This window comes from Pseudonaja textilis, chromosome 5 (assembly GCF_049901715.1).
Source record: "Pseudonaja textilis isolate UNSWEBS1 chromosome 5, rPseTex1.2, whole genome shotgun sequence".
NCBI lineage: Eukaryota > Metazoa > Chordata > Lepidosauria > Squamata > Elapidae > Pseudonaja > Pseudonaja textilis.
In genome coordinates, this window is record NC_141994.1 from 59,036,058 (window position 1) to 59,048,610 (window position 12,553).

At 38.8% G+C, this 12,553-nt stretch overlaps 2 protein-coding genes across 14 annotated transcripts in view; both read left to right on the forward strand.

Moving 5' to 3' along the window:
* Positions 1-4,471, forward strand: part of CAPRIN2 (caprin family member 2) — a 31,032-nt gene extending 26,561 nt beyond the window's left edge. For 8 of the 13 annotated variants that reach the window (XM_087935004.1, XM_026703217.2, XM_087935006.1 and 5 more), the window contains one exon: positions 1,965-2,660. In XM_087935004.1, the coding sequence (XP_087791130.1) occupies positions 1,965-2,533 (569 nt within the window). In that variant the 3' untranslated portion in view covers positions 2,534-2,660. Of the gene's footprint in view, positions 1-524; positions 787-1,964; positions 2,850-4,384 lie in introns of those variants that run through there. The other 5 variants (XM_087935015.1, XM_087935016.1, XM_087935014.1 and 2 more) reach the window with 4 other exon arrangements.
* A 3,795-nt stretch (positions 4,472-8,266) lies between these two features.
* IPO8 (importin 8) overlaps positions 8,267-12,553 on the forward strand; it is a 43,944-nt gene continuing 39,657 nt past the window's right edge. Inside the window, exon 1 of the mRNA XM_026719920.2 lies at positions 8,267-8,565. Coding sequence (XP_026575705.2) covers positions 8,482-8,565 — 84 coding nt within the window. The 5' untranslated portion in view covers positions 8,267-8,481. The remainder of the gene's footprint in view (positions 8,566-12,553) is intronic.

Below are 12,553 nucleotides of genomic sequence, written 5' to 3' on the forward strand. Positions count from 1 at the left end.
CATGTTCTTAGGCACTTTTATCTGATATATGCCTGGAAAGGAATCTGAGGCGCTTCTGAAGGACCCATTCAGTACTGTTAAAAATATACAGTAATTGCATACTTAGGTACTAATTTTGAACAGTTAATGGGAATTTGAAACTTTTACAAAGGTTCTTTTCATTAGAGTAGGGAGGAAAATGTCCATCCCCACCTTTCCTCAACAGGGATGACTGATGTTCGTAACTTTTTCTGCTCTTCTCTTTCTCTGAACCACTTCTGTCCAGATTGACATCTACATTTTGGTCTATGCCTGGAACAAATTGAGTCATTTTATTCGATGTTTGAATGCAAGCATTTAAAAAGTATCCATTTGGATTCAGACAATCTGAAATCAGCTATTCCAGGCACAGAACATTTCGCCCATCTGTATTGGAGACTAAAAAACAGTCATTTTTTTCAGGCTATTGAAGAAAACATTTAATTCCAGTTTAACCATATCAACTTTATATATAATATAAAATCCTTAAAGCTTCTATGTTTTAGGTTACAGGCAAGAAAACAGACAGGAAGAAAACTGCTCAGCAGGTAGAGCTCGAGGTAGAACACGTGGTAAAAAATACTTCAGAAGAAGGGAATTGAGAAAAACTGAGAAAAATGAGAAAGAAGCAGAGTCTGAAAACAATGTTGTAGTTGCCAAAGTGCACCAATTCAGTTAATGCTGATTAACAATATAGTTGACAGATTGGTAACTTGGTTTTCTACACTAAATAAAAACACATTTTTAAAGATGCGTCTTTTCTTGGAAGTAAGAGCAATGCATCCTTATAAAATATATTTCCTATTGTATAATACAATATTTAAGCAGCTATGGTTAGTTGAGTGAGTAAGCAGCCACTATACATTCATGATAAAATATAAATACATGTAACATTGCAATTCTATCTATGGGTTTTTAGGCTTTCTGTTATGTATATCAATGGGTTGTAGTAATTTGCAGTAAACAGTTCAGTTTCTGTTTTTATCGTCAGAAGTTGTGAGAATCTTTAGTTTAAAGAGCATCATATAACATGAAATAGTTCTGGAAATAAAATTTAATAACTTATAATATCTTAGCTGTCTCCAACCTGGTATCCTCCAAGTATGTTTTGGATGATAACTTTCAGAATTCCCCGAACATTTACAGGGCAACAGTTTGGGGAAAATAATATAGTTTTGATAACTATACAAACAGTTTTAATGGCAAATTTATATTTCTCCATGTGGTATTAAAGATACTGCGGATGTATTTAAGTCTCTGGTGTCTAGGATAGATTTAAATTATTTCAGTGCTGAACCCATTGCAGAAGCATGTTCAATGCATATATCACCTAAACATGCTGGATTGGAGCATGGCTTGTTTTTAATGAAATAATACTATTCTGAGACCCTGGATCTGCAAAGGGCTAATAAGTAAAGTAACAAGAGGCAATCAAAGGTGGCTAATTTTATCATTTAAATGGCAAAGGAAGACTTCCTAAAATCTCAACAAATATTGGAGCAGAAAAGCATGGTTAAAATTGGAAGTCAGGGAAAGTAAAACAACCTAGTAAACTGTAGGTTATTCTCAAGTCATGGTTATACTTGTTAATTAACTGTTGAAGCCAGAGGTAACACAGTGTTATATCTCTCACCCTTAAAAAAACATACATTGTTCATATGTGAAACCATATGTCTCCTTTTCACAATTTGAAGAACACAAATTTGTAAAAACTAGGGACGAATTGGTAACTGGCACTTGTCTAGATCAGCCTTCTCATACATGATGCCATCCATATTATGACTGTAGTTAATATGGGGAATTGTAGTTCCAACAGAATTGGAGATGCTCAGCTGGGGAAGGTTAATCTACTCTATAAATCTTGGCAAACTGAACTTTGAAGACTTCTAAAACTAGATTTCTTAATGGTTATGTTAGAACTAACAATTGCTCATGATCTCCAACAGCAGGATGGAACGATTCTTCTCAGGTGAGCAGTCCAGAGCGTGACAATGAGATGTTTAACACTGGGGAGACTGGGCAGGGTGATTCCCGCAGCATCACTCCTGTTGATATACCTGTGACAAGCCAAGCAGCCACCCTACTACCTGTTCACGTCTACCCCCTCCCACAGCAGATGAGAGTTGCCTTTTCTGCTGCTAGAACTTCTAACTTGGCTCCTGGAACTTTAGATCAACCCATCGTATTTGACCTCTTGTTAAACAATCTTGGCGAAACCTTTGATATACAACTTGGTAGGTTCAATTGTCCTGTTAATGGTACTTATGTATTCATATTCCATATGTTGAAGCTAGCTGTGAATGTACCATTATACGTGAACCTCATGAAAAATGAAGAGGTTTTAGTCTCTGCGTATGCCAATGATGGTGCTCCAGATCATGAGACTGCAAGCAACCATGCAGTCCTCCAGCTCTTTCAAGGAGACCAGATTTGGCTACGCCTTCATAGAGGAGCTATTTACGGAAGTAGTTGGAAATATTCTACCTTCTCAGGATATCTCCTGTATCAAGACTGAACATTAAGCTGCTCCAACTGTTTGGTGAAGGAAGGTGAAAACTGGTGGGCTAGTTTCACATTGCATACTGAACACTTAAACACGCCATTGTAAAGTGGGAAAATGGTGATCTGTCTTGCAACGAGTTGGAGTTGGATCAGCACTGATGTGGCACTTTATCAGTTGTGATATAGCCTTGATAGTAAAGCTCTGGATGTTATGTTTGCACTTACTCTTGAACTGTAATTTATCAGCTTACTATGCTACTCAAATTTGCCTCAAGTTTAGGCTATTCGCAACGCCTTGTGCCTAAATAAAACAAATTAATATGCCTTAGTATCAATGTCTGTGCTACTGTGATAATTTTGGGTCATATTAACTTTCTGGAGGGCTGTGAAGGCTTGGCTTATTCATCTGGGCATTATGCTGGGATAGAAGCGAATAAATACAAGTGTGAATTCAGAGTCGGTGGGATAGTGCTGTGATTGAATTATATGGTGGTGGTGTGAGGTTTAATTCACCAGATTTCATTCTGTTTTTAATTGAACATTATTTTGAGTTGCCAAGGTTTATCACATCAGATAGATGGCCACATACGATTATAAATAAATAAAATAAAATTCCACTGGAAAAAGAAAACAGATCCACACTCAAGTTAGGAAGTATGTATGTTCCTTGCATGTGAAAAGTTGCAGATTTAATCCCCAAAAATCTTCTAGTAGGAGGAAAAGATAGCAGATGATGGAGTTAGCTGGAGAATGACTACTAAAAATTAGATGGATCATCCCTCAATTTGTAATGCAACATCATTTTTATTTTTAAATGTTGAAAGCAAGTGGAATATTGAGACTAAGATTCATTTCCTATTTATGTAATTAGGTAGAAAATTTGAGTTCTCAACACAGCAGGAACACCTCTTGATTCCCAGGATTGGGAAACTAGCACCCTATATAGAAAACATCAGCTGCAAGCATCATCGTTTCTAAAACTGCTTCTGACCTTGTATTTACCTGGCAGTAGTTCAGTGCATAAGAGCTATACTTTACTGCCTGGGGGAAGAAAGGTAAGTTAAGGTGGTAGCAGTGGGAGAAACCACCATATAAACCACCACAGGGGCACTGTGACTGTCCATACTAACCATGGTGTGAGACCATAAGATGTTTCTCAAGTTCTAAGTGTCCGAAAAAGTTGGAAATCTTGAGTTTATTATAGTCTTTGTCTGTTCTAGTTTTGATGCCAGTGCTGCAGCAGAAAAAATAACCTACAGGTAACTAAATAAATGGGGAAGATGGTAAACCTTTACACAAGCAGGAATGTTACATTTAATTTTATTAAACCATTAGTTCTGTTGGTCACTTTGCTTCAGATTTTACACCTTTGTTATAAAACACTGTGTTGGAATTGAGTGGCTGTGTCACTCAAGGTGTTTGTTAGGGACTGTTTCCCTTGGACATCTGAAGACTAAAGGCTTCAAGATCTGCACTATAGCATCACTGTGGAACCACTCTGGAGATAATCACAATTGAGGACTTTACTTGAAACTACTTGAAGAGCAGATTGGAAGAATACCCGTAAGCAGAGATGGTAAATTCTCCTCTGCGTTTTCCAACTTTTCTCTACAACTTGGGCTCTGTTCTATTTTACATTCCTGGTATTGGTGTATAAGAACAACTACTAATCATCTAGAAAGTGCTTCTCTCTCTCTCTCTCTCTCTCTCTCTCTCTCTTTTTTTTAAAGTTCACATTTAATTTGACTCAGCATTTTATAAATTCTAAAAGGCCCTCCTATTTTTCCAAATGACAATTATGTTAGCTAGATTATTTGTGAAGCTTCCATCACAAGCTCTAGCCTTTTCTCTCTCTTCATCAAAGGATTCAGTTGGCCTATGTCCTGAAGGCACCTCCAGATCTTTTTGTGAATGTGTGCGGTATTGAAAAGCTTGCAAACATCTCAATATTGATGAGGTAATAAAACATTTTAAACTTGCTTTGTGTGTTACCCTTTAAAAAAAAATGAACAAGTTAATGAAGCTATATTTGAGTAAAAAGAAACATCTGAAACTTGCCTATTTACTATGCAGTTTTTTTAAATGGGTTTTTTTTTGTACAGTAACTTTTCTTGCAAACAGTTTTCTGTTATTAGCAATCCTATTGATAAAATCTTGTGGATTATTTCATTTGCAACTAGCAAATCCACAAAAGTTATTTCTGAATTATAGTTGTATGGAAATGTATCTGGCCCCTTTTGGATGTTCTGAATGTTTGCTTTCCTTTGCAATTGAATGTGATCAGGGCTCCATGTGGATCCATCTGATAAACAGAAAGTGAATTACGAAATTTAAAAGTTAAGTACTTGTTTTATTTGCTGTTTAAAGTCATTCAATCTGCAGCCCGTCACTGAAAATGTAGTTGTCTTCCTTTAACTTGTTGCATCACATTTAGCTGTGATAATGTTTTAAACAAATGGCCTCCTGTAATTGGAGATCAACCTCCTATATTGCTGTGTGGGAATATTGGCCAATTCCTCCATGGTGTACTGTTTTAATTCGGTAGAATTTTAGGATTTTTTAGTGGAACTGTTGCAATTCAATGGCATTTAGGCCTGGAACTTTGATTTAGCAACTCAAGAACACTGAGTTTTTTTTTCTTTATCCATTCTCTTGCAGATTTGCTTGTATGTTTGGGATCGTTCTGTTGCTGCATGACCCACTTCACCTCAACTTTAGCTGTCAGAAAGATGGCCTGATACTGTTCTGAGGGATTATTAAAAGTAGAATTCATGCTTTATTCAATATACCAAGTCATCCAGAGGTTAAAGCAGCAAAGTATCTCCAAACTATGACAGTACCTATTTCTGTGTTTGATAATCAATATGAGGTTCTTATTGTGGAATGCAGTGTTTGGCTTCCACCAGTCCTAACTGAATCTGCGTGACTTGGAAAGTTCCACCTTTGATTTATTTGCCCATAGAACCTTTTTCCAGGAGTCTGGAGATTCATCAAGCTGTTTGGCAAAATTTAAATATGTATGGCTTCTTCAGGGGCGGGATTGAAATTTTTTAACAACCAGTTCTGTGGGCGTGGCTTAGGTGGTAGATGTGGCTTGGTGGTCATGTTATTAGCTGGGTGTGGCCAACTCAACATCACTCACATCGAGGCACACATTTCCTCGCTTGGCCTCATGACTGTGGGGATGCTGCAACAGTCGTGTGAAAAACGGTCATAGGTCACTTTTTTCAGTGCCGTTGTAACTTTGAATGGTCACTCCACACAAGCAAAGTACCAGCAAAGGAAGGGAAAAAAACTCCAGAGACGTTCCTGAGACAGGAAGTCTAGTCCTGCCAAGAATGTAATAAGGGTTAACGGAGAGGCAGTTTCTGTAAGCAACACCAGAATGTTTCCTTCCTGCCTTCCTTACAGGATTAGGCCAGTAATTGCTTCTAACAACTGGTTCTCCAAACTGCTTAGAATGTTAACAACCGGTTCTAGCGAATAGGTGCAAACCAGTAGAATCCCACCCCTGAGCTTTCTCACTACTCTGTTTTATACAGTGCTTTTCTAATGGTACTGTCAAAATTTGCCCAGATCCTTGAATGACATTCTAGGGTTCTTTGTGACTTCCTAGCCAGTTCTATCATATATTCTTAAAAGTGACGAGCTACTTTTGTTGTTGTTGAAGATTTATAATTTTCTCAATTGATTTTATTTATAAGATTGTCCCTGGTGAAGCTTCAGAGGACTAGAATGGTTTTGTAGCCTTTCTGGCAAATGAGTATTGTCGATGTTTTGCAGATGCCTTCAGAAATTTCTTCTGAGGTGAGAGAGATGTGCCTTAGAATTTCTTTGGTGTGAACATCAGCGATGTGGAGCCCTGATCATTAGTCATAATTATGCCCTTTTAATTAATGTCATGATTTTCTCATACTGTTACACATTGGTTGATTTGTTTATGAAATAAAGAAAACAAGCATGAAACTTTGATGTTCTTTGTTCATTTAGATTATATATCAGTAGGATCTGTAGCTCTGATACAAGCTAAACTGAGTCAAACTTGATCCAAGCTAAAAAGATTGAAAACATCCAAAGGGCCAAATACTTTTTAGCTGAATGATATGTGCATATGTTGAGCATAAAGAGGCTTCCTGAGATCTCTGTAGCAGGGGTGTCAAACTCGATTTCATTGGGGTTGTGTTTGATCTCGGGGCAGGAGTGGGCATGGCCAGCATGATGTCACTCGTGTTGGGTGCCTGTGATGGCCCAAGCACTCTGCCAGCGAAAATGGGTTCCCGAGCTCCATTTTCAGCTGCGATGGCCTCCTGCAACTGCCTGTCAGTGAAAATGGAGCTCAGGAGGGCCACACACAGAAATGAAGTGGAATTCCATTAAGCAAACTTACAGAACCTTCTCCATCAAAAAACAAACATCTAATTATCATTCATTGGAATAAAATTGGAATATCATCCTTTAAACCAGGGGTCACCAACTTTTTGGATCTCAGGGACCACCAAACTCAAGTTTTAAATCCCAGGGACCACTGACCTGTTCTGTGGGTGTGGCCTAATTTGTGGGTGTGGTTTAATTTGTGGGTGTGGCTTGGTGGTCATGTGACTGGCTGGGCATGGCTTGTATGTAAATTATAAATATTTATATAAATATTGAATTTTTTTTTAATAAAAAGCAACTTTTATCCAAAATCAGCCAAAGTAGGCAGGCAGATTGAGTTGCTCACAGAATCATTCAGTGATCCATCTACCTGCCATCAGCTAGCTCAGATAAAATTTGCTTGTGGCAAGTCTGCACTGAATAATAGAAACTTCAGTCCTAAGGGAGGTTTGGCTATGCGTAAAAGCAGAGCCAAAGATCTAAAAGACTAGCTTGAAAGCAAGAAACCCAACCATTTCCTGCTTTCTAGCTAATCTAAATCTCCAGGCTCAGCAGAACAGATGATGGTCAGAAAAATAGCAATTTAGTAGGCAAGTTTGCCTGGTAAGGAGTGAGTAGGCAGGGAGGGTTCCCACAGGCCGTGTGGGCAGCACAGCCTTGTGTTTCTCCACAGCCTGGATTAATTGCATGGGTGTGTGTGTGTGTGTGTGTGTGCTCTGGGGGTAAGATTTCTCTGCAGCCCACCAAAATTTTCTCACGGCCCACTAGTGGGCTGCAGCCCACCAGTTAGTGACTACTGCTTTAAACAGCCAGTGGGAGAAATTCCCAGGCAGGCTATAAGAGGGTTCCGTAAGCAGTTTTTCTCCAGAAGCAGTTTTTGTCCCCCACCCCATTTTTCTAATCTGATAAAAAATATACAGGTAGTCCTTGATTTATGACTACAATTGAGCGCCAAATTTCTGTTAAGTGAGACATTAAGTTTTGCCCCATTTTATGACCTTTCCTGCCACAGTTATGTGAATCACCGCAGCTGGTAGCTGAGTTGTTAAGTGAATCTGGCTTCCCCCACTGATTTTGCTTGGCAAAAGGTGATCATATGACCTTGGGACAGTGACCGTCCTAAGCATGAGTCAGGTTGCCAGGTATCTGAATTTTGATCACAAGATCATGGGGATGCTACAAAGATAAGTGTGAAAAAACGGTCCTAAGTCCCTTTTTTCAGTGTCTTTGTAACTGAACGGTCAATAAATGAAGTGTTGTAAGTCGAGAATTATAGGAAAAGACGAGACGAGAAAGCCTGAGCCTCCGGTTTCCCTGCAGGGAACTACAATTTCCGCAGCGACCAGTCCCCGCACCGGGCAACCAATTTCTTTCCGTACAGCAACATGGCGCCCGACTTATGGGCGCCGCGAGAACGGCGAACTGGAGGGGGTGGGTGGGCGCGCTGAAGCCGCAAAGTTTCGTCTTCGCGACAGTTCGGCTGTCGTAAACCGGTGAATGGCTCCTGTGTAGCCCAAGTGGGGGAAGGAGGGAGCGGGCGAGCTTGTGCGGCGGCCGCTGTCCTTCCCGCTGAGGCGCTGAGAGATCATGGATCCCAACCGAATTATCCAGGCGCTCAAAGGCACCATCGACCCCAAGCTGCGCCTCGCGGCCGAGAATGAGCTCAACCAGGTAAGTCCGCGATGGGCTTGGGCCTCGGCCGGGGCGGGGGAAGGGGCTCCCTTCGCTCCGGTGGGTCTCTGACGAGGTCCGCCGTCCCTTTTCCGCCCGGCAGCCTCGTCCCCTTCCGAGGGAGCGCCTGTCATTGCTGCTTGCAGACGCCTCGGAGGAGAAAGCTCGCCTTATTTCCCGAGCTTATCGAACTACAGCCCGTAGGTTAGCCCGGGCGATTGTGTGAATCCGACTTAATTTAGGGTTCCGTGTTTCAGGCGCATCCAGAAGGTACACAATCTCCCTGCCGCTTTCAGGATAGACAACGTTGTACAAAAGGACCGTGAAGCAACTAAAAGCTGAAGAAACGAAGGCACCAGATGAGAAAAAAGAAGAAACTATGCAGTAGCTAAACCAGATTCACCCCCGATTTCTCTCTGCTGCCTAGCTCGCCTTTTGTTCTTTAAACTTCTTATCTTTCACATTTTCAGGATTGTATCTGCTCCCATCTACCACAGCTTTCCTCCCCCCACACTTAATATATTTAATCGGCAATTCAATCAGGATTCATCTTTCTATAACCACCTCATACCAGTCATGAGTTCCTGTATTCATTTCTCATTTATTTGGTGCCCATTTAGGTATAATTTACTCATTTTGCCTGATATACTTTTTCTTCCTGTTCTTACTGCATTTCCGTTATATTCAGGGTTTGTTTCTCTTGACTACCCAACTCTCGTTTTTGTATAAGAAAATGGGTAGAAACAAACTGCTTTGGTTTTTTTAAAAAAAAACATTCCTCACAGCAGATTACATAGGATGGATTGTCTTTCTGCCACCATATAAGCCTCCTAAAATTTCTCAAGCCATTCCTGCCCTGCTTAAACATTCTGCCGAGGTACACAATTGCATGTATTTACTCTAACTTATTGCTGTTTATGTTGCAGTCATTCATTCTCTCTGTTTTCTCAAACCTGTCAACCAATAATACATCGGTCCATATTGCAACATGCAATCTGTGATATGTTGTAAGTCATTCGTGTTCTTAGCAAACATCTTGGTATGGTCTGTTTACAAAAGGATACAGGTATTTCTGACATCTTGATCTATCATCATCATCATCATCATTCTAGCTATTGTCTATCCATGGCAGGACGAAGGCCTCTTCCGGATGTTTCCAACCAATACGGTCTTGAGCTTTCCTTTGTCAGTTGGGCCCATGATGTTTGCTGATGTCATCACTCCATCTTGTTTTAGAACTCTTTTGTGGATGCTTTTTATCAACTGGAATCCATTCTATGACTGCCTTAGTCCACTTGCTTCTTGCTATGTGACCAGCCCATTTCCACTTCAATTCTTTTACTCTTTTGAGGACATCGTATATTTCCCTTTGTTCTTTAATCCATGTGCAGGATTTCTACCTTTTCTTGTGGTGCCAAGCATGTATTTTCCTATGGCTCTTTGCACCATTTGTAGATTTCGTATTGATTGTGAAATTAGTGTCCATGTTTCGCTGCCACATGTTAGAACAGGCAGCACACTATCTTGAGCTATATAAAAACAACCAAGGCAATATCATCCTTGTCTTTGTTCTCTGCTTAGAGCTGAACCATCCACCAATCATTTCATTTATTATCGGGAATTGCTTTATTTCATCGTACATTGCCATTATTACGTTCAACAATCAATCTTCATCTCCATATTCATGCAAAACATTCCATAATTCAGATCTATTTATCTTATCAATAAGTTATTTCCCTCACATTTATATATGATCTGGTGATAAGCAAAAACCTGACCTGACATAAAGCCAAACTGTATTTCCCAAATTTTGTTCATTGATATTTCTTGGAGTCTTCAATTAGAACTTTGCAACTATTATTATATTATTATGTTATTTCCAGGTATACTTAACAAACTAATTCTCTGCTACTTTTGCATTTATTCTTCTTACCTATGTCTTTATACTCCATAAGGGAACTTTAACATCATCCTTTCTGTTGTCAAATATATAGCTGCCTCACATGCACAGCAAATATCACATAGCTGTTTCATAAGCTGTACATACCCATAGTTTAGTATTTCACCTGTTAATTTATCCAGCCTTACAATGATTCAACTTTGTCATAGCGTTAATAACTTCCTTCTCATTTTTTTTTTCTGGGACACAAATATTTATGTTTTTTGATTCAGTTGTACTCTTTGACATAGGGTCCCCAATCCCTGGGCCGCAGACTGTCAACGGTCTACAGCCCACTAAGAACTGGTTGTGCAAGTGAGCGAAACCCCATCCATGCATGCACAAGATCCAGGCAGCATGACAAACCACACCCCATGGATCATGGCAAAATTGCCCTCCACGGAATTGGTCCCTGGGGCCCAAAAAGTTGACATATTTGTATAATTTCCAGCCAGTTCTGAAGTATAACGTACAACTATCACCCATCTATGGATTCCTCCTTTCATATGTAGTCATAACAATCTGGATAACAGTGAAGATGCAATATAAAAAATAGGTTTTTCATATTAAACCAGAACCTTCATTTTTACCACTTTTCTTATCTAAAATCCTTACAGTTGAACTTTAGATACTGAAGCTTCTCATCTTTGTGCATTTAAACCTTGATAGTTTTGGTTTTCTTCTGTCTTTCTTTCTGGTTGCACTTTGAAAACAGGGATGCATTTATCCTAAAATCCTGAATATGTCCTGAATATTTAATGCTGTAGAAGCATTAAATTAATATATAAAGGTGTAATAGATATCTTCATGGACTGAATGTGTCCTTAATATGTTACAGCTCCAATTATTTAATTTTATCAATTAAATAATGAAATGTATTGTTTTAAACCCAAGTTTTTTAAAGTTTGGCCTCTTATTAAAATTGCAGTAGCATCTTTTCCATGTTGTGATATATGTAGTTGCACACAGCCTATTATGTGGCATATAATATTTACACTTCTATGCTAATCTTGTCTTAGATCAAAACGTCAGGCCTTGGTTGATCCTTGAATGACTCCAGTGAGATTAGACTGGAATTTATTTTAACCCTTAAAAAAGATAGTGGCCAATCACTTTTCTATTGTTGTTATAAAAATTGCAAGGTCACTGACATGTTCATGCAGTCAGCAGGAGTCAAGGTTGACCCAAAGAAAACTTTAGTTCGTAGTCTGTATGGGGTGCTGTCCAGGAAAACCTAGTGCTGATGTATTGACACTTCTTTTAGGTTTCCATTATGTATAATTTCATTTTATAAAGCAACTTGCATGATGGCAGCCTGAAGAATTAATTGAACTGAGCATCTCCAAGAAATGCCAGTCTCATTGTCTTCTGGGAAAACGAGGGCCTTGGTTAGACAATATGGTATTCTAAACACAAGTTGCTAAACACATTACTTCAAAAGATAGTTAGATTATAATAAAATAAGGTGAATGAGATAGTAAAATGTCCTCTACCATAAAATTGGTCTTCTGTCCCATAGGAATAAATTAAACCTAAAATTGAAATAGTAGAAAACTTACATTCGATCTCCGTATTGAATTTTAAGCTAAAAAAACTTGGTTGACATAGTTGTTTATACTGTAGATATAGAAACTTACAGATAGTAAATAATGTACTATATTAGTGCTATAAATTATATAGCAAATTAACATATGAATGCTAACATCCAAATTTTGAATGTGGCACTCTTTCATGTATAAGATTGTAGTGCAGGTGTCAGGATTCCGGCAGTTACTCCAATTAAATCATGAGCCTCAAGCCACACTCCCAAAACTTCTTTTGTTTTATTAGAAGTTGTATACAAATACATATTATATACATGTTTTATAGTTGTCAGAGGAATGTTTCCAATAAATTCTTTGTCACACCGTAGTTTTTCTTGCCTGCATTTCAGTACTTGTACCTGATTTATCTGTGCCATCTATTTGTTACATTCTTTCAAAGTATATCATAATGAAATAGAAAATAAAGATGAGAGACCTAGTAACATTTGAATTTGCAACTGATTAG